The sequence below is a fragment of the Hyperolius riggenbachi genome, chromosome 2, assembly GCF_040937935.1.
Source record: "Hyperolius riggenbachi isolate aHypRig1 chromosome 2, aHypRig1.pri, whole genome shotgun sequence".
NCBI lineage: Eukaryota > Metazoa > Chordata > Amphibia > Anura > Hyperoliidae > Hyperolius > Hyperolius riggenbachi.
Window position 1 is genome coordinate 85,564,139 of NC_090647.1, and position 23,473 is coordinate 85,587,611.

General features: G+C 40.7%; 1 protein-coding gene across 2 annotated transcripts in view; it reads right to left on the bottom strand.

The window, feature by feature from the left end:
* The window catches only part of FLT1 (fms related receptor tyrosine kinase 1), a 105,152-nt gene that overhangs the window by 50,483 nt on the left and 31,196 nt on the right, over window positions 1–23,473 (bottom strand). For both annotated transcript variants that reach the window (XM_068267009.1, XM_068267008.1), the window contains exons 2-4: window positions 11,458–11,554; window positions 10,097–10,311; window positions 1,487–1,611 (exon numbers count right to left, since the gene is read on the bottom strand). In XM_068267009.1, coding sequence (XP_068123110.1) covers window positions 1,487–1,611; window positions 10,097–10,311; window positions 11,458–11,554 — 437 coding nt within the window. The remainder of the gene's footprint in view (window positions 1–1,486; window positions 1,612–10,096; window positions 10,312–11,457; window positions 11,555–23,473) is intronic.

Sequence of the window (23,473 nt, forward strand, 5' to 3'; positions counted from 1 at the left end):
TCATCAAAAACATAAAGAGTCAAAATATTGAATATATAGAAAGAATGAAATCAAAATGTCAAAGCAGTAACATGTACATATCATAAACCAAATGAGAAGAGTCTGGAGTCTCCTCCAAGGTTGTAAAGGTGCCCATACAGTCATCGGTTTTCCCATTCAATTCCCTGCAGATCCGATTCATCTGTTGGGAATCAATTCCCTAAAATGTCACATCGATTGAATTTTGATCAAAAGCATCAATCGGACAGGATGGAAGATCGATGGCCCATAGCTTTGCGCTACATTGAATGGTGCAACACCGTGGTTTGGTTGATTCTCAGTAGAGTCCCTGCTGAAATCTATTGGAAATTGATGTAGAGATCAAATCCTTCTGAATCAGTTATTTTCAGGAAAAAAAATCAATCATTTTGGAACATTGCTTAGAAATCTATTAGTGTATGGCCAGCTTTAGACCACAGACTCCAGAAGAATGATTTGCATATGATGTACAGCCACTATACATATATCTCTACAGGTAAAGTTTACCTAAGCAAATTAATGTAAACAAAAACCTACAGCAGTCTCCCATATCTCATCTTCCCCTTAACTGGCCCTGGCTATTGCTTCTTTAAAGGCGCCTGATTCCATCAAACGACGGGTCGTCAGAAGGCGGCCGTTCTGCCGACAGTTTGCCCGTGTGTACAGTCTGTTGGCAGGCTGATAAGGATGGTTTTGACTGATCCGCGAAGGCCCGGTTCACACTTGCGTTCCAGGTCCGGTTTCCCCGGACCCGGAACGCACCGTATAATGTAAAAACGGACCCGGATGTGAATGGATACATTGTTATTCAACAATATTGTTACATTGTTATTCAACAACTTATTCAGCCCTGATCTGGTCTGCGGTCCGGGCCAGGTTTTTCCAACATGCAGCATTTTTCAGGAACGCAGCTCCGGCCGCCGCACCTGGCCCGGAACCTGACCATTTTCCCCGAACCATAGGAAGTGATGAGAAACGAAAGTTTCTCATCACACTGGCAATAGGAATGGGTGCTTATGGCACCCGTCCTTTGCCACATGGGGGGTCCAGGCATGGACAGATGGGGGGGAGGAGACGGCAGCGCTGACAGGACAACAGCCCAGGTATGTTTATTATTGTATTGTGGGCTGTTGTCCTGTACTGTGTGCGCTGTCCCCCCCCCCCCCCCCCCGACTCCCCCCATGCCTGTCTGTGCTGCTGCGCCTGTTTAAAAGTTCAGTATCGGCAATCCGGAAGTGTTACTTTCTGGATGCCGAACTGATCCTTTTTGACCGCAGTCTGACCGGATCCTGAGGGATCCGTACGGCCAGTACGGGACCCGGACACCCCCCCCCCCCCCCGGACTATACTATAGCTGCACTTCAAGGTTGTTTTAATGATACATATTTGAAAATGATGCAATTAAACAGATTTAAAAAATACTTCCATCACGTTATCACTGCTTTATGGTAATGCCTTCTCACAGTACCTTTCTTAACGTGACGGTAATATCAGGGGATGTAACCCGACATGGGACAATCAGCCTCTTTCCATCGGTGATGGTAACTACTTTTGGTTCCTTGTTTTCAGGATCTACAAATGCACTGTTCTTACCTGGGAAATAAATAAAAATAATAATATTATGAACATAAAATATGAAAATAAGCAAATACCATTTATATGGTGCTTTCTTCTGGTGGACCCAAAGCACCGGAGCTACAGCCACTAGGACAGGACTTTTCAACTCTGTCCTCAAGTACCACCAACAGTGCATGTTTTGCAGAAAACCACAAACATTCACAGGTAAGGTAATTGGTGTCTCAGCAGAGCTGATTAACTGCCTTTGTGGATTTCCACAAAACATGCACTGTTGGTGGTACTTGAGGACAGGGTTGAAAAGCCCTGCACTAGGACACGCTCTATAGGCAGTAGCAGTGTTAGGGAGTCTTGCCCAAGGTCTACAGAATAGACTTACTGAACAGGAAGATTTTAACTCTGTCAGAGGCAGAGCCCTTAACCATTATAATTTCCAGCCAATGCTAAAATAGGAGGTAAAGATAAACAACAACAAAAATCAGAATAAGACAGTAGTATTTAATTGTATATAGCCACTTGATCAATCCTGAGAAGGGGATTTATGCACACTTAATTACAAAATGAATTATGATTTTCCCTGAAATTTGGCATTACGATGCGAAATTAAAAATTTCGATGGAAAACCACTGCTGCAATAAGTGGTCCTCCCAACTGCAACATTTTTGAAAAAGTGGATTTTTCCCCCCTGAATTTGTAAACAGACATAACAAGGATTAATATAGCATTATTTTTTTTATTATTTGTTCACCTGGATTCCTTTTTAAAAAAACCTATTTAATATATTGTATTGTTCAATATTCAGGAGAAAAAAGTTTGATGAACTGGAATGTTAATTGCCCTGTGGGATGACGATTCACTCTGTGCTTCAGTGGTATTGTTAGACACGCAAGTGACATGACTCATGCCATTTTTTCTATGCATTTCCTAAGAGAGATAGAATATAGCTTTTATTGGAGAATAGAGAAGTGTGAGGCGCACACACCCACACACAATCAAAGCTGATTGGTGGATGATATCAGCACATCTAAACCCTGAAACAAAGAGAGGAAATTATCCTGTACCGAGAAAGAGGAAACTCCAACATAAGCTATTCTAGTTTAGCGACGTGTGACTTTTTAAAATGAATGACATACTTTTTTGGTTTCTTTAAAGGAATGTAAGCAGTTTAATCATTTTTAAAATGTGTTTTCTAATGGTGATTAGAACTAAAAATTAGCATTTAAAAAAGCATGTGTTTTTAAGGTTATGTTTTTTTTTGTTTGTATGCCAGTTTCACTGCTAAAAGTTTCTTAGCAGAAGAGGATGCCAGTTTACTAAAGCATTCTTGAACATCATAAAAGCCCAAGTCCCCAGACTTGGTGTCTAATAACTAGGCCATGTTGTTCTCTGCAGAGCTTTTTCATCGGTAGTAACCTGCACTAAAGCAAAATGTACATAGCTTTCCAGATAAACCAGCAGGTGGGAGTCTAATGTAATGTTTTCATTTGTGGCATTTTATATATTCCTACTTATAAAATAAATAAAACATTTGAACATAAGATTTTTTCTAATACTACTCCCCCCCCCCCCCCCCCCCAAAAAAAATCCTTCTAAAGGTAGCCATTAACGGTCCAATATCAAAAAATTGTTTGAGCGATCACAAATTCTGATCGGATTGGTTGAAAATAATCCCAGTTGATGGGCACAATCATTTATGAACGATTATAAAAAAAAATTGTACGACTGGATTTTTGTCAAACCAAAATTTGGATTTTCTTGATAGGTTGTGATAGATAGGAAGCAAAGAATGGTTCGCTGATGGTGTAGTTAACGATTTTTCTTCCGATCAAAGTTGATGGGCACAATCGATTATGAATGATTATAAAAAAAATCGTCCGACTGGATTTTTGTCAAACCAAAATTTTGATTTTTTTTTTTGATAGGTTGTGATAGATAGGAAGCAAAGATTGGTTCATTGATGGTGTAGTGAACGATTTTTCTTCCGATCAGAATTTCTGATCACTCTAACAATTTTTCACTAGAAATTGGACCATTAGTGGCCACTTAAGAAGATGTGTAATGCAGATGTTTAATGTTTCAAGAGGCCCTGTCATTCCAAATGTAAATTTCCTATCAGTTCCCACAATGGTAGCAGATTGACCTGCCTGCCAAGGAAGTCCCTGATTACTGCAGCGGTGGGTAGTTGTGGAGACAGATAGTGCACATTGGGCTGCAAGTAAGAGATTTGAATAATAGAAGGTCAAAGAAGAGAGACATTTACAGATGAAAATGACAGAAGATAGATGTATACAGAAGAAGAAGATGTCACAAGGGGGAAGTACACAAAAGATGAAAGATATTTACAGATGGAAATGACATAAGAAGTTGGAAGTATACAGAACAAAATGATGTCACAAGACACCAACAGAAGAAAGAAGCATGCAGATGGAAATAAAAGAGTCTAATTTTGAAAAAAAGAAAGAGTAATTTTTGTAAATAATAAGGGGTTAAAAGTAACTCCCTTGCCCACCTATCTGAGAGAGGCAGACATCTGGGGATCCACTAGTTATTAAAGAGGGCTCCCAGAATCCACCATAAACCACCCTGTGGCCTATCCCCACATGCTTGTAGGTTGTTACTTTCAACTCTCCTAGCATGAGGTGAAGATACAACCCTGGTCCATTATACTGGACAAGGGAAATATACAAAGTGGGTATGTGTTGCTGTGTGAGAGAGCGGTAAGCAGAGAAAAAGGAATGGCACATTAATGATTACCGCTATTAAAGGCACATATAGAGGTGATCTTTACCAGCATAGCACCAATGAAGAGCTAACAGGAGGAGTGGGCACCTCAGGTTCAAGTGCCCTATTATGGTCACAACCTCTGCATCCTAGGAGCAACTGACTACAAATAAGAGGCACGCAATATTATGGTTACCATCTTTTCTTTATTGAGCTCCAACACATTAAAAATCAAGTACAAACCATGAGAAGAAAGAAAAGGACTTGTTAGGGCCAACATAAAATACTATGAAGTACAGCCTGCTTCTACAATTAGGATATTTTGCTGCAGTCCATGTGCATGCTTGGTTGACCTAGGTGGGACAAGACTAGACAATACCTATGCCTTTAGAATGTCTGATTATTATTTTTGTTTTGACTACTTATCCTAGAGCTGAAGGGCAGCAAGACACCAAATAATATCCCAGAGAGACTCGCATCTTATTCTCGAATTTCCTGCTGCAAACTAAAGATTTATGAAGGAGTTCTCTGAAGGAAATCCTGCACACAGATAGGATTAAAAACGTGTTATGAAATCCAAGTAATGGTTACCATGTCATCCATATTTTCATAATATGTCCAGAGTATATCCATGTGCCAGTGACAATTTCCTCCTGTTTTAGGGAAGTTGAAGGACTTGTGTAACGAAGCTGCGAAAACAGACTTGTTGTTTTCCAGGAGTGGTGGATGTGTGAGAAGGTCATTCGTTTCATACTTTTAATCATTTGTAGAACTGATTACTGCGGCTCCCCGAGGGATGTATTCATTCATGTCAAGGGATTAAAACAACAATTCCAAACTTTGCTAGTGCTGTAGAGCAATTTCCTGTATTCCACCTCAGATAACACTAGAAGGTGCTCAACAAGCTGCCCTGCAGACATCGTGTCACCATTCACTGCTGCCAGAACTTCCACACACCCCAAAACGGGGATCGCGCTCAGTGTAAGCTCTCGCGTACTTTAAAGGGAATACATAGAGTCTTTTTCTTAGCTTGTTCATTTACTTATTGCAATTAGCTCCAATGCATTAAAAAGTAAGAATATTTTTCATCAGCAACATATGAAACAAAGTTATTAATCTAAACAAAAAGTAAGTCATTAATCTAAGTGTCAATGAACACTGTATTGTATCTTTCGGAGTTACAGTGCCATGCATTACTTCTTATTCATGTACTTACATACGTGAATAGTAAATAATGCGCAAGGACATCTTGTGGCCAAATAACAAAATTACACCTAAATACATTTTATTTAATAAAAATACCTACATTTACATTTAAAATTAACTCTTTCCTTCCAACACTCTCCCATAGTACCCCCGATTTTTTTTTGCGTAAAAACAACAACAAAAAATACATAAATAGTTACCTTAGGGACTGAACTTTTTTTAATATGTATGTCAAGAGGGTATATTACTGTTATTTTTTAATTTATGGGCTTGTAATTAGTAATGGATGCAAAACTGAAAAAATGCACCTTTATTTCCAAATAAAATATTGGCGCCATACATTCTACTAGGGAAATATTTTAAATGTTGCAATAACCAGGACAAATGGGCAAATAAAATGTGTGGGTTCTATCCGCAGTAGAATGTTTTATTTTCACCCTTACGTTTAGGTAGTACAGTGGAAAAAAAATTATTTTCCTTTTTTTTTTAGTTTTAGCCTTAGTTTTAAGTATTTTTTTAGGTAAAGAAGAGCTATTGGATGGACTGATCCCTGGGATCTCAGCTGGTAGAAGTGCAGCACTACTAGTGCCCCATTTCCCAGGTTGAATGGCCCGGTTTGTTTGACCTTGCTCTTCGATTGCTGTTTATCTGTATGCTGGATGTACATTTATGTTTGACTTTTTATATTGGCTTCCTTGTATTTCTGAAAGCTCATTGCTATTTTAAGCGAGTTTTATTTGTCCTTATTACTCAATAAAGCTCTTTAATAACAAAAAAAGAATGTTTTATTTTCAAAATATTAGAAGCAGTAGAGTGTTGTACCGTGTTAGCCATGAGTAAAAGTCAAAATATAATAGCCGAAAACTGATAAATGATTTTTTTTTCATTTTCTGTTCTTATTATTTTTATTAAAATGCATTCAGAATAAAATAATTATTAGCATACTGTACCTCCCAAAGAAAGCCTAATTGGTGGCAAAAAAAAACCCAATTATAGCTCATTTTGTTGTGATTAGTAGTGATTAAGTTATTGGCGAAAGAAAGGGAGGAGGGCTGACAGGTGAAAATTGCTCTCGTCCTAAAGGGGAAAAAAACCCTCAGTGGTCAAGTGGTTAAAGGTATAATCTAAACAACTTTTGTTGTCATGTCTTCTGATTATCTCCATGACTAACACCAGACCACACACAACTAACAAATAATGGCCCTTATGCAATTCACTTTATCTCCAATGTTTTCTCCTATGAGATAGCTTTCATCTTCTGTTTTAACTAACTTTTTCTGCAAATGAAAAAGTACCAAAAGTAGGTGATAAAGTACTGTCAAAATTATTCTAAGTATTTTCTTGCATGCTGGTGGCTTAAAAAGCATTTTATTGATAAGGTGTGAAAATATCAACTTGGAGAAAAAGTGAAGTGCATAAGGCCCAATGCTTGCTACTTTTAAGGTTAAGTGTGCTTTTGGCTTATGGTAAGACTAAGTTTCCGTGTGTGGTTTTTTTTCGAATCTTGTAACGGAAAATTGCATTACTATGCTAACCAACCATTGTGAATAGGAGCGTTTCCATGTAATGCCATTTTGCACATGCCATTGTATCCAGGGAAAACAGACAACCTGCTGCGTTTTTTCACATTCCGCATGGGATATATCACATATAATCAGATTTTTGCACGACCCTTTTCAACGTGCCATTTTGTCACTGGGCAGAACATGAGCCTTTGCAAAAAATCACATGAGAAATTCGCATAAAAACGCATAACAATTCCATGAGTCTTTCCAAACACGAAAATGCTACCCTACAGTGGAGATGTAGCCTAAGAGGAGCAGAGAGGGGACAGGGTGTTTTATTTTTATTATTTTAAATTTCGATCTGTTCAAGCGTCCTCTTTCCGAAACAGTGGAGGTCTGTGATAAATCACTATGAACCCCCTCAAACTCCACTTAATGAGGCATTACTATTTCTTGTAATCATAAGAAAGATGAAAGTAGTCTTGAGCTTGTATTGTGGAATCACCAGAAATCACATCACGGTAAGCGCTACTTAGTTACAATGCGCCATGTAATTAACAAATTTATCATTTCCTTTCCATGCAAACGCAGCCAGAAGACCTTGGACTTCATCATGAATGCAGGAACCATTGGCGCCATCCAGCATTAAGAAATGGAGACTTTATATCCTTCCACTCCAACAGCCAAATTGTCAAAAGCCACTATCCTCTTCCAGGAATATATGTGTATCCAGTTATACTTCAGGCCCATCACGCTTTGGGCATGGAATTGCAAGGCGCAGACCACTGGGATAACATTTAACACACTCATCCTCCCCAGCTTGCTACTTCCTGATACAGAGAGACTGTCAATGGGCATGTCTGGCTCACAGGAAATGTGGAGTTCCAAAGGATAAAACAGGGGTACAAAAGTTCAGCCAAGGACTGTAATGTAGCACCAGTAGGCAAACAAGGAAACAATAGCGGGGGAATTAAAGGGATGCTTTGTTTAAACATACAAAAATATGTACTATTTGTTGGCTGGGACTCCTGTTGTTGATATCCTAAATCTAAAAAAAGTTACGTTTTTTAAGGAGCCTTGTTGCCTTAGCCTTAACAATGAGCAAAAAATTACCTTTGCTTAAAGTTTGTACTTTAGGTCATGGTCGATAACCAGCTGTTAAAGGCAAAAAATAATCCATCAAGGAGGACCAGGGCAAAGGCCTTATATGCACACTAGACCGTTAATACCCCGTCCCTGTCCCTGTCCTCTGAGCCTCAGCCTCTGAGAGAGCTACGCTGGATGCTACCTTTCCTCCTTTCATTGTCTGACACTGGCATTGGAGACCTGATTCACATTGGACATAATATCCTTTAGTCCTGGTTGGAACACGCAGCCAGAGCCAGTTCTAGACTTTTTGTTGCCAGAGGCAAACTTGAGAGGATGTGTCCCTCCCCTCGCCCATTTTTGAATGATTGCACAGCACCTGACAATTTGCAAAGCACGTTATAGCTGCGGTAAGCCCCCCAAAAAACACCCTCAGTATAGGTAGGTAGCCAGGTATAGGTGTCCCCAGTATTGGTAGCGAGGTACAGTTGCCCCCAGTATAGGTTGGCCAGGCACTCTCTTCACTTCCTGTTTCTGCCTGGTGCTGCCCCCAGCCTTCTGCCGCCTGAGGAAGTCGCCTCACTTGGCATCATGGGCCTGGACGCAGCGCACATATATTTTTCTATTGTGTACTTTAAAGTGTACCTGTGAGCAGGAATCGGAAAGATTTTATACTTACCCGGGGCTTGCTCCAGCCCCATGAGCACTGTTGCGTCCCTCGCTGTCCTCCCAGGTGGCTTCGTTCTGCCGCAATCAGCCCCGGTAACTGGCTCAGTCACGTCAGCTGCACTCTTCTGCAGGTGCGCTGTCAGCCGCGCATGCGCAGAAGAGCCCAACTGATGCGAGTTGCCAGGGCTGATTGCGGCTGAACGGAGCCACCCGGGAGGACAGCGAGGGATGCAGTGGTGCTCATGGGGCTGAAGCAAGCCCCGGGTAAGTATAAAATCTTTCGAATGCCGCTCTCAGGTACACTTCCAAATTTCATAAGTCCACAATGGCTGCTTTCATAATCTTTTAGTGCCCATACATAGAAAAGCAGTGACGTTTCTAAGTATTCACCTCGAGCATCGGCCTTTGCATGGAAGATTCCATTTTTAGGACTAGTGCGGACAAAGGTTTGAGTTTAGTTGGCTTTCTGACTCCACCCTGAGCTCAAACTGAAGAAACACATCTTCATGTAAAATACACCTAGAAAAATGATTTAATTATTTCAAACTATGGAAGATCTGAATTGAAGTTAAACTGTGAAAATGACAGCTAAACTGCAATGAAAGGTTGATATGCATATGTATCCAGCTAGATGTTTTTAATGAACATAGTTAAAGCACAACAAAGGTGACAAAATGTGACATGATGAGATAGACATGTGTATGTACAGTGCAAAGCACACAAATAACTAGGCTGTGCTCCTTTTTTTTTTATTTCTCTGCCTGAAAGAGATTAAACATCAGGTATGCAAGTGACAGTTTCTGTCTGGGTCGGACTGGGTCAGACTATAGCATAACCCGGTCCCTCACTGTTAAGTAATTACAGCCATAAAACACTTTCCTGTCAGTAAATGGCTTCTGAGAGAAGAAAAGACATAAAAAGGGTCAATCATTCATAAATTTGAGCTCTAGCATACTGCAATGAAGGTGTCATTAAGCAGAGACAATGAAACAGTAAAAACTTAAAAACTAAATTTAAATATAAAATAACAACAACAACAACAAATAACATTTGTAAAGTGCTTTTCTCCCGTAGGACTCAAAGCGCGTAAGCATGGCTCAGACCAGTAATTGGTTGATTGGTAAGTCATGGAACAGATTTCCCAATAAAACTGTGGGATATCTAAAATAGTCATTTTTAGGAGAAGGGGGATAGATACAATTGTTTTCTCATCAGTTTATTTTCACCTCAGATGTCCTTTAAACAAGCCAAATTCAGTGTTGGTATAGCAGCACCTGATAATGACATTAACTAGACAAAAAACAGTTCAGATTTACCTGTAACAAATATATAGACAGCAGACAAGGTCTTGGGTGAGGTAAAATGCTCGTATTGACATTTGTAGTATCCAGTGTCATTGATTTGAGCTTTGTAAAGTGTTACGCTCCTTAGGCACACAGGACTGGGGCCTCCTTGACAGGCATTGTCTGTAATTTGGTACCTTTCCCTACTTTTGACATCTGGGAATTTCCAGGAAACCGTTTGATCTCCTCTGTAAAAAAACAGTCAAATACAGCTAATGGTTAGCAAGTTAAAAATGTCAAAGCCAAATATTCACATTAGTTACATCCAGCAATCATCCAGGAATAGGATACACAAAGTTTTTAAACAAGTAGTGGCCTCAAGGACACATCTCTGGAAAGGCAACACAGGAAGAACGGTTCACCCTGCTGCCACTCAAATCCCTGGTGGCATTAAATACTATTCCCCCCTCCAAGTTGTAGCAACTCGGAGGGAAGAGTAATTTGGGGTCCAGGGATGAACTAAGAAATACCCTTACGCAACCCATGCAGTATAATATTACAGCTATGGAGACACCACCTGCTTCATAATCTAGGCATTACCATAGGGCAACCTAGGCGAGCGCTGCAGAACCCCTTCAGGCCTCCCCCTAACATGTGCTTCCCCTGGGACCCCTGCAAAGTTTTTTGCAGTATAGGAACTCACTTTTCCCAGTATGCACACTGCTCCATTAGTCCGTGAGCTCCCCATCTTCATCCCCGTTGGCTACATCTTCTCAGTGACCCGGTGCATGTTATTACATAATTACATGTGCTGAGTCACTGAGAAGAGGCGCCCCTGTGAGGATGAAGATGGGAGTGCACGGACTAATGAAGAAATATGAGAGCCAGGACAGTTGCTATGCTTCCAGTTGCTATTTAGGGGCCCTGGAGAGCACAACAAAGTTGAGGGTGACCCTTGGGGGTTAATTTGTTGTGGGGGGTTGTCATGAGGACCCCTGGGTTACTTTTGCCCCGGAGCCCTATTGTAGCTAGAACCGGCACCATAAAGGTCATGCTTGCAGAGTGCACAGTGGAAAGCAGTGATGCTTGTAGCATTGTCCCTCCCTGCAGAAGGAGCAGACTGGTGGGCTGAGGACATCGACAACATACTGCTCCAAGCTCTGCATGCTCCTTGCATTCTACCACTCCTGTAAACTCTCTACATCCTGAGTGACATTTGTTTTAACCCCCTCCCTTTCTGTTATATGCAGGATTATTCTGTTACCGGGGCTATCCCTCCGCTTCTTCTGAGCCTGCCCACATTCTGATATTTGTCTTTCAAATCAAAGGAGACCATATAGATGTGCACATACTCCACTTTGGACACACAGTAGACATGATATAAAATTCCTTACCTGCACGTAAGGCTTATTGACTGGCCTGCTTGTACAATTAACTCTTTTCCTTTGACATTCAATACTGTTGCTTTTAACTTGGAACCGGAGCTGTGACCTAGAGGAAAGATAAGAGAATAAGGCCAGGCCACACATCTTGATAAAGTTTGCTGGAAACTGGAGGACCATAAATGACACAGATATAAATAAACAACAATATGACAAATATGGACTTATCCCAGAGAAAGCAGACAGCAAAAACAAGCTGCAGTAACCTACAACAACCAATTACCCATAGCAGAAATCGTGCACAGCACTGTGCAACACAAGCATCCCAAAAGTAGCAGCCATTTTCTTGAGGAATAAACAGATTTTTACTCCTAATTTTAGCATCTCATTTACCTTAAAGTCCAACACCAGGCCTACATCTAACATTGCATCTATCAGGTTATTGAGCAAAAAGACTAGATGTTCCATTTATTGTGCTTTGAGCCCCCCCCCCCCCCAACTCCTTTCCCAATCACACCTTTGTAACTCCCATGTGTGGCCACCATGACTCGCCAATCTTTAACACGTTAGACCACCATGACTCCCTAATCTTTAACATGTTTGGTCACCATGACTCCCCAATCCATAATACGGGAGGCCACCATGAGTCCCCAATCAATTAGAAGTGTTGCCACCATGACTCTCCAATCCATAACACGTGTCCACTGTGACTTCCCAATCCATAACAAGTGTGGCTACCATGACTCCCCAATCCATATTAGGTGTGGCCACCATGACTCTTCAGTCCATGACATACATGGTCACCATGAGTCCCCAATCAATAGCAAGTGTGGCCATCATTACTCGACAATCCATAACAAGTGTGGCCACCATGACTCCCTAATCCATATCAGAATGGCCACCATGACTACCCAACCCATAACAGTGTGGCCACCACAAGTCCCCATTCCATAACAATGTGGCGACCATGAATCCACAATCCATAACAGTGTGGCTACTATGCGTACCTAATCCATAACACGTGTTTCGTAGTGAATTAATTGACACTGGTGGGGAGATTCCACAAACACAAAAAATGTACTGCAACATACACAAGACAATGGGCCTGATGTATGGAAGTCCGGTGGGTTTTGCCATGTGCAGACAGCGCACAGCGATTTTACTGATCTTAACCCCAGGGGGAACATCGACTATTCGACTAATCCTCTATCAGTGCCATGTGTATTGCTATAATTACCGAACATTTCATGGTGAGAATTATTTTTGTCCAGAAAAAACATAGGGTTTGACTTATCTCAAAAATTACCTAACCTTATTTATTTTTCACCTCAACTATAAGAAGAGATAATGCATGAAATAAATAAATAATCAGAGATTCGGTAAGACAAGTTTTGTGAACCACTCCCTTTGTCTAACATTGAAATTTTACTTAGATACCAATTCACGTGAATGTACAACATACTACAAATCTTCCAAAATAAATTTCATATAAGATAATTAACACTAGAAAACACTGATCAATATGTCCCACTTCCCTGACATCCCTATGGCTGATCATGCCTCTTCTACTACAGCTTCTATGACACAGAATAAACAATGACAATAAGGACATTGCTTTCCCTTACCTGCTTATATTCTAGTGACACATTTCCTATGGACTTTACAGAGAATTTTGAAACCATCACATCACTTTCTATACTGCACTGAACCCACAATTAAATGACCTTCTATGGCCAATACTAGGTAAAGTCGATTTATTTATTACGCTTTTCCTGTCCTGGAGAGTTGTTGAAACATAACCTTTTGAAACACCAAAAACTGACATGTTTTACCTCCAAAGGAGGCATCGTCAGGGGTGCTGTACAAAAGACAGTGCACAACAAACTAGAGTCAATAAATATTAACATCATTATCAATGTACCAATACAGTAGCAGCCTGTGTGGCCAGATAGAGGGGAACCGTGTAGGTTATTTGCCTTTACTGGTGTTAAGATTATATGTTATTTGTGATATAAAATAGACAATAGGTGATTGACTAGAATTCTCACAGCATGATCCCGGTCACTACAATAGCAGCCTCTGATCTCTTCCCCAACTGAACTCTTGCAGCAATTAAGAGCAGTTATTTGTAATGCTTTTATCTATTTATTTTTAATGAGATAAATATTACAATTTAAGTCTTATTTATATTTTCAACAACTCTCTCAAGCAAACCTTTTTTAGAATATTTGTATCAGAAATTGTTATTACTTTGTCCATTAATTTGCCGCTATTCATTAGGCCCCTTTCGATCTTGCGCAATGCTTGCAACGCGGTTGACCGCAGTAACGCACGGCACTTGCATTGATCTCTGATACGATGCAGATCCCTTTAATTTATATTGAATAGAATCGCCTATTTGTTTGTACAAAATTGCATGCAATGAAATGCAAAGCATAGCTGGAAATAACAGACAGTGCAGTTTATGCTCTTCTTTCTGCCTTGACAAAGGGGACCCCCCGGGGCCCCGAAACGATTTGTTGGATCTTGGAATGGTTGTGTCACGTTTTGAATAAAAAAGACTTGGTATTGAAGAGTGTGCGGACTCTCTGGAATTTTTTGTGGATAACAATATTGGTTCCAGCACCTCACTAGTGGTGTGCGATTCCATACTCTGCTCTATACTCTTCTGATGACGTGCATGTCGCACACATGGGCCCATATGCAATTAATTTTTTCACCTGAGTATTAGGAGATAATTTTCATATTCTCTTTAAACTACATTTTCTTGCTCGCTGGTAGCTTGAAAAGAATTTTATGACAAGTTGGAAAAATATCTCCTAGGAGAAAACTCAGGTGAAAAGGTGAATTGCATATGGGCCCACAGAGTGCTAAAAACTTATTCTGAAGAGAAGATGAAACATTAGCCATATGCAATTCACTTTTTTACCTGAGTTTTCTCCTAGGAGATAATTTTCATCTTCTCTTTAAACTAACTTTTTAGCATTTTACAATTGAAAACGGACCCAAAAGTTGGTGAAAAAAGTACTATCAAATTTATTTTCAGTATTTTCTTGCTTGCTGTTTGCTTAAAAAACATTTTACGACAAATTGTGAAAATATCACTTAGGAGAAAACTGAGGAGAAAAAGTGAATGGCATATGGGCCACGGTGTATTGCAGAAAACGTGACCAGCAATGCACTAGTACTGAAGGGGAGTAAGGCATGTGAGAGGAAACCAGGGTTACCAGTGGATAGTCACAGAAACAGAGAGACAGATAGCGTGGTGAGTATCAAACCCAAGAATCTAACACTGCAAGGCCAGAAATCGAACTACTCAGCCATCATGCCATTAAATAGATATATTAATATTACATGCTATAAACTCTGGTTACACATATTACACACTGATACTATTAGGCTGCAAAAGCTTGCTACCCTCACACAAGTCATACATAAACATAATAACTGAAGGGTTACAGGAGGTTGGCACTACAGCAAACATACATGTACTGTGCACAATCTGGGTTAAAGGTGCCTCTTCCTAGGAATACTTCCTTAGCGTGCTCTAGCCAGCAGTATTAAGTAGCAATATGGTAGAGTGAAGAGTTAAGGCTGGCATTGCTGTGGAGGTAGATTTATTGTTGCATATAATATCACAGTGCAATATACAAATTTGCAAAGTCGAATGCAAGAGGTACACATACCATGGTGAGAGGAGGCACGTGGATGGTGGTGTGTGCAGGGCGTAGGATGCCTAGGCATCCACGTGCCTCCTCTCACCATGGTATGTGTACCTCTTGCATTCGACTTTGCAACTTTGTATATTGCACTGTGACATTATATGCAACAATAAATCTACTTCCACAGCAGTGCCAGCCTTTCTCTTTACTCTACCATATAACTAACCATAATAACGATCTTCTCATCACTAACTAATAACCATAAAAAGAACTGCTAAACAATGAATTGTTTAGTACACTGGCAGTTATGTGATTGTTGTTATGTGTGCACTTGCAGTTACAATGTTTTATAATAAATCCAAGACAACCATGCATTAATACAAAAAAAATCATATTTAATTAAGTCAGACGTTCTCGGCACTCTTTGCACTTTAAGGGGGCGGGGTTACCCATATAGCCTTATGGTGCATTCTTACACCAAGCCTAACTGACATGATATACTTGCCTACAGTGCTGCAAAGTCCTCAATCGAGATAGACAGTGAGAAAAATGTACTTTAGTCAACGTTCCACAGTATCATGCATCAGCATATTAGCCAAAATACAAATACAAAATATGTGACCTTACACCTCTTTCCCTAAAGGTACCCATTAATGGAACAATTTTTCAACTGAACTTTCTTATTTTTTTGACCAGATTATTCATGTGCTCTGCAGCGCCACTTATTTTATCAGCTTGATACGGGCGCAGGATTCGCTCTCCCCTTGCAGGATTGGCTCTCCTCTTCCACCACTGAGCAGTCCTGTAATGCTGACATCCTCCGTTGTGTCCCGATCACATGTGACATCATGTTTCTGGTACCCGTAGAATTATGGGACCAGGAGGAGGATGGGACCAAGAGGATGATGGAGAGGAGAGCCAATCCTGGTGGTGGAAGAGAAGAGCCAATTCTGTAAAGGGAGGGTGAATCCTGTGTCTGAGTCAGGTAAATGTGAAGTGCACCCTGCCGCTCCACAATAGTGGGCCCGAGTTCAGTCGGCTGCCCCAAGTTATCTAAAATGAGATAACTCGGGCAAGGCATTTAAAAGGTTAAAGAACTGGTTGATTGGCGTGGTGGATCTTTTCCTATATACAATCACATCTGGTTTTGATATAGGGAATAGTTTGGATTCAATAGTGCTGTTGATGGATTAAACACAAACTTTTTTGATTTAAATGATCTTTTTGAAAATACGATCATTCCATAAAAATTGCACTGTTAATAGAGGCATCATAATGCAACCAACAACAAATCTCATTTATATGGATATATATACATAGCTCAAACAAGCATTATGCAACAAGATTTAATGAATACTTTACACTACAGCAATTTACTATTTGGCCATTAAAGCCCAACAATACCTTATTAAGTATTGAAACCTAACTCCATGCACCAAAATTGCTGTACTAAAAGAAGAAGAGTTTTCCTGCATATCTTAAAGTGAGCCTAAACATTGTGGTTTAGCATGTACATGTAAATCGAATCAAATCAAAACTACTGTAGCTTTATTGGCATGGCCAAAATTCATACAAGCATTGCCAAAGCAATGGGAAAAGGGGGACATGGAAGGGGGTGGGATAGGGGTATAATGGCTAAGCAGTCTGTGATCATTTTTAGGTTTAGAGATCTATTTATGCTCCTCTCAGCTTGTGGCATGCTGTAGCAGTGTGCAGCGATTGTCACTGTGGACTCATCTTCAGTCTGTGCCTTGTTGTGACATAGTGTGTAGTAATTGTCACTGTGGATTCCTCTTCTCCCAGTAAGATGTATATTTTTCTGCAATTACCTTTTTTTGCACAGAGAAGATAAGGCTTCTTTTACACTTACAAGCCGAATCGCTCAGAGTTTGCAATTGCGCAACCTGCTTTTTCCACTCATCACGATTGCGGCACGAACCGCCGGGAATGAAACACAATCGCACCAAAAATCATGCAAGCATACGATTGCGGTTGTGAAAAAATTGGGTAAAAAGGAATCGTGCTGATGGAAAAGGAGTACTGCGATTTACATGTTAATTGTGGTGCTGTTACGATCGGCAAAACACTAGTGATGCACTTCGCAGCAAGTGGAGGAGCAGCCTACAAATTTTTGTAATTATTTTACACCTGTATTTTGTCCTTGGTAAGTTGGCCAGTGGCTATAAGATTAATGAAACTTGCTATACATTGCTTGCTAACATTGGCATAAAAATAGATTAGTGCAAAATTCCATTTGTACCTTAATGTGACTTAGAGGTAGATTCACAAAAAAATGTGTGCAGGTCGTGTACATTTACCGAGACGTACGCAATTTACGTAGTGAGCTACGCAAATAGGGTAATTCGCTTTATACATGCAACTCTTATGTTGCCTTTTATACAATCAACACCAGACTGCATGTATGAAGCGGGGTAAGTTAATTGCATAACTCACTATGTAAATTGCGCAAACCCAGTAAACGTAACATGCGCTGTCTGCACATGATGGATTAACCGCAGAGTCGAAGTTGATGAGGAACAGACAAAGCTCTCGGAAAGGATCACAGCCTGAGGCTCTGAGGTCTGTGCTACAGGAAATGACTGGTGACAGATTCCTGACCAAGTACTTTAAGGCTATGTTCACAATAGAAATCGCCAGCGCTATAGCAAGCGCTGAGCGATTTATTGAGATTTTTTTAAGCGCTTTTCTAAGCGCCTTTGCGGAGCGATTCTTTTTTTCAGGAAGTGAATTATTTCACCCGGAAATTAATAAATACAATGTATTTATTCATGAAAGTGCTTGGGAAATCCGGGGCCGGTTTTAGCAACAATGGGCCCCAGGGAAAAATAAACCTGGGGGGGCCCCCAACAGATACCCCGGAACGAAAATCGGCATTAAGCATCCTTTTGCAGCTGGTATAGTCAGGGTGTGACGCCCCAATCGGTCGGAGCTCCATATTCTGGCTATCCCAGCCTGCATGGGGGACAAGGAGATAAAACGTTTCAGGAGGGGGGACCCCACATAATTTAAAAAAAAATTTTTCCCACAATCTAAACATTAAAAAAAAAAAAAAATTGGGAAAAAAGAAAAAAATGCCAGGGATCTTTATACAGCCATATTGCAGCTGTATAGCGATCCCTGGCCAAAGCGCTGCAGCTGCGAAGGGGTTTCCAGGAGGTCCATACGTACTGTGTATGGACCCCTTGGAAACCCCGTCAGGAAATTCATTGCTCTTTCTTTTGATACATTTAAAATTACACTACCGTTACACTACCGTTAGGTTTGCTACTAAAAGTGACATTTACCGCATTTAAAAGTATACTTTTTTCCTTCTAAATTTTAAAATCGATTTTCTCAAAACTATAACGTCTTTTTGAAAAAAAAATTCCTCTTATTACCAATGATCTCCTTAACATATCCTGCAAATTTAGGGTTTCTAGCAGTTAACCTTCCTGGCGGTAACCCCGAACGTAGTTCGGGGTAAGCCGCGCAGGAGGTTTTCTCCGGCCCTGCTCAGCGGATTTTCTTTTTTGCTGGATGCAGCTAGCACTTTTTTTTTTTTTGCTGGATGCAGCTAGCACTTTGCTAGCTGCGCCAGCACACCGATCGCCGCCGCCCCGTTGACGTCATCCCGCCCCGTCGTCATGGCAACGGGGAAGCCCTCCAGGAAATCCCGTTCTTTGAACGGGATTTCCTGATTGGAGATCGCCGAAGGCGATCGAAGCGGGCAGGGGGATGCCGCTGAGCAGCGGCTATCATGTAGCGAGCCCTGGGCTCGCTACATGATTTACAAAAACAAAAAACAAAAAAAAACTGCTGTGCTGCCTCCTGGCGGAATTTTTCATACCGCCAGGAGGGTTAAGGTGGATTTGCTATTAACCGTTAAAGTCTGTGGGTTTTTAAATGTATATTTTTTTACCTCTGAAACTTTAAAATCAATTTTCTCAAAAACTATAAGGTCTTTTTGAAAAATGTTTCTTCCTCTAGTAGCCACTGGGGGCCCCTACAGGCTCTGGGGCTTTAGGGCAATTGCCTCCTTTGCCTCTATGGTAGCGCCGGCCCTGGGGAAATCACTATACACAGTGCTTTTTCAAGCGTTTTGTGATTTCCCTATACCTTCCATTGCGCCAAAGTGCTCAGAAAATGGTACAGGCAGCGCTTTTGTAAGCAGATCGCCATTGAACCGCTCATATGTAAACACTCGCATAGGGAATCATTGCCCATGCACTTTTAGGGCGATTTCTGAAATTGGCAGTGCTTAAAAAACGCCGCAAACGCTCATAGTGTGAACAAGGCCTTACAAGGTATATGTTCTTTAAAAATCAGCTAACCAAGGAAATTATACACAGGCAAATATATGAGCTCTCCCTGTGTACATCCACCAGACCAGGAGAATAGTTTTGCCTGCAATCAGGTTCCTACCCCTTCTGATTCATTTAGTCAACTCTTCATGACCATGTGATCAGGTTATGGGATGGTATAGGGTGACCTGGGATTTTTGTTTTGTAAACACAGATAGACACCCAGTGTAACAAGTTAGAACTCTTTACTGAAGAAAATACGGAAATATATAGAAGCATCAGGAAAAGCAGCTTGCTTAAAACAAAGAGAATACACAATTAATACAGGAAATAATAATCCAATCAAGATTACCATCATGTTTTACACACAGTGACATCTTGTGGTTGTTTTACTATGCTGCAGTTAAAGGTAATAATCCTGTTACTTCCAACAGGGATCAGGTTACATTGGGCCAAATTGCTGATTATCTATAACACCTTACTCAGCAATGAAAATATGAAGTGATCATTTTACTTGATTTTCCAAGCAGTATTAGCATGTCATGGTAAAAAAGTGGGCATGGTCAAACAGATTGTGGGCAAGGTCATATAATGTGTGTGACTTTTAAGTATGTGAGTCAATGTTTCATGACCTTGATGTAGCTACAGTTTAATGTGCAACTCTTACTGCACCCATATCACACATAACTCGTATATTACTGAGCCACAAGCAAGCACCATTGCTCTCATATGCCAGAGTGTCAAACAAATGCAAAACTTTTTTTGAAAATAGACATTGGCCTCAATTCTGGTAGCTATGTGATGTGAGGTAAATAATTTTTTGTCTGTAAAATACCTCATGAGGTATTCTCCTGTCTTTTTAGTAATTCTATTTATAGGCATCCTCTATTAAAAAAGTATCTAGTAAATATTTGGAGTTCTATTTCTACTATTCTTTTCTATTACACAGCCTGAGGAAATCCACTAAAAAAAGCAATAGGAACGCCACTAAAAACTGCAAAATGCTGACAAATTGACTTTACCGCCAGGAACAGGCCGGTCTTAAAGTGATCAGTAAATTATGTGTTAACATGTCCCTTAATTTCCATGACAATAGAGATTTTCAGTAAAATGAATGCAAATTACTGCATGAATTACCGCATAATTTACCACATGCAGTAATTCATGAGTAAAATTTACCACATGAGGTAAAGCATGACTAAAACATACCAGAATTGCTTAATGTCATTACCTCATGAGGTAAATTGCCATACATGAGGTAATTTGTTTGAAAATCCTACTAGAATTGAGCTAAGCAAGCTTTGTTGCGTAACTATCATCAATAGTGAGGAAAATTCCAATGATATGCAGACAACATTAATATCCAGATATACCCAATACCAGGCAAATATTAAAGACATGCAGATTTTACCAACAGTAGGCAATCCAATGATATGAATATAACACCAATGACAGGCAGATAATGTCAACAACAGCCAGATAACATCAACAACACCAACAATACCAATGATAGACAGGTAATACCAATTACAAGCAAAGAGCTATGGAATGCAGACAATACCAATGACATTTAGGTAATACCAAAGATGGGTATATAGCAATGACAATGTCAACAAAAGCTTGATAACACCAACAAGAGGAACGATCAGAAAGGCATACATGTATTACCAATGTCAGGTAGATATAATAGTAATGACACGCAGATAATACCGACAACAAGCAGACCACATTGACAAAGAGGTATTATCAATGTCAGGTAGATAATAGCAATGGCATACAGATGATAAAAACAACAGGTAGATCACAATGACATACAGGTATTACCAATGTCAGGTAGATATAATAGTAATGACATACAGATAATACCAGTGTACATATGTATTCTAGGAATACTTGGTAAGTCTTGTTTACATAAAAGTCATAATTTTATATAACTCAAAACTTGTTACAAAGAAATAACTCTGTTATAAGCACAAGTAGACCCTAAGAAGTAGTGATGGACAAACATGGCAAATGGTCCCATTGACTTTAATGGCACCTCTGCAGACACAATTTCTTTAAAAAAAGGTGTACACAGTATCCAACCTGGACAGTGGCAAAACCCGGACAGGTAGGAGGATAAATGGCAAAATATTTGACAAAAATTGCGTATTTTACGCAATAACTTTTTAAATAGTTTTTAAAAGAATTGTCAATACTGGTGACCCCCGCGACAGGGATCAGCACGTGCAGCGTGGGACATTTCAGAGGATACTGTTGTGGCAGACAGCAACCAAACATATTTATGGTTAATTAAAAACATTGAAAGACTCTTTTTGTTGTTGTGTTTTGATTTAATTTTAACTTTTTGTGGAAATGGCTACATCAGTACCGCTTTCCTCATTTCACCTGCGGAGGGGGTGGGCATCTGGGGGTCTCCCAAAGGCTTCCATGAAACCCTCCCCCTCCAGCGAGTACACCTCCCCTCTTCCTGAGCACCAGAGGTGGGAAGAGCCCTTTGTCCATGGACCAGACAAATGAATGGCGAATAAACAATTTGTTCGCCAGGAACTGTCTGTCAAACAAAACAATAAACAAACACAGAACATTTATATGGTGCTTTTCTCCTGGTGGACTCAAAGCGCCACAGCTGCAGCCACTAGGACGTGCTCTATAGGCAGTAGCAGTGTTAGGGAGACTTGCCCAAGGTCTCCTACTGAATAGGTGCTGGCCTACTGAACAGGCAGAGCCGAGATTTGAACCCTGGTCTCCTATGTCGGAGGCAGAGCCCTCTACCACTACACTATCCAGCCACTCTGTCAATGCACATGTTCGTCCATCACTACTGAGAAGCTTTCCCCGAGGTTCACGGCTTTCATATTCAGAACATGGGGCATATAAAGTATTTTTTTTTTTTCAAATATGGATGCTATGAATAGTTGACTTTCCTCCATTTTTAAAGTGGACCTGAACTCTTGCACAGGAAAGAAGGAAAGCAGAGAGAAATGCACTCTGTATGTATTTAGAGAGTTTAGCCTGTCTAATTCCCCCTCATCTATGACTAATCACTGTAATTTGATCTCTTAGCTGTGTCAGCTGGCTGCCTCGGCAGCAGGGCCGGGCCGAGGCATAGGCTGGAGAGGCTCCAGCCTCAGGGCGCAGTGGAGGAAGGGGCGCACAATTCATTCGGCTGTCATTCCTAATTGTGTATGAAGCAGAAAGAAATAAGAAAAGGGGATAGATAGCAGTGACTGCAAGCCAGACAACTAGATATTAAGGTGTTGGGGAGGTTGTGGACCCTGTGGCGCATCTTAGTCTAATAGCAATCAGTGTGTGACGGCTGGGGTGGGAGGGATGGAGGGGCGCACTTTGGTGTCTCAGCCTTGGGTGCTGGAGGACATTGTCCCTGCTCTGCTCGGCAGAGCAGCTTATTTGGGAACACAGGATGTTAATCCTATGCCTGACAAACTGCAGATTTATTGCAGGACTTGTATCAGCTGTATCAAATACATTTTTCTTTCAAGGTTATTATGGGGTTGCTTATTTTTTAGAGCAGAGAGGAAGTTCTGAGTTCAGGTCCGCTGTAACCAACAACTCCAATGATATAATCCCGCTGATGAGCCAGGATGCTTCATGCAGTGTGTAATGATTCAGGAAGTTACACATGGACATAGCTGTTAATTATAATAGAGATTAGTGGGGGAAATTTTTCAACCTGTTATGCAGGCTGGTCAAGATCAAAGCCGCCCAGAGCCTAATACTCGCTAAATGAAAACAACATGAGTGGATTTGCTGAGTGGCATGGAACAATGCTCACATGGCAGCAATGTGCAGAGAACATCTGGAAAGCGGGAGTACGCTGAGCTAGAAGCACGTGCCAGCGAACACCAACAACACAGCAGCGGTCACAAGGTGCCGGCACACCACGCTATTCTGCTAAGTCACATGAAAAAAAGCATTTTGTTCTACAGCAGAACCTCAGAACGCTGAATTTATTGTGCAGTTACATATTCAGAAGCGTCTGCCAGAGAAAAGGCGTCCTTTGTTTTATTACACACAGCTGCACACAAGCACAAGCAATATGAA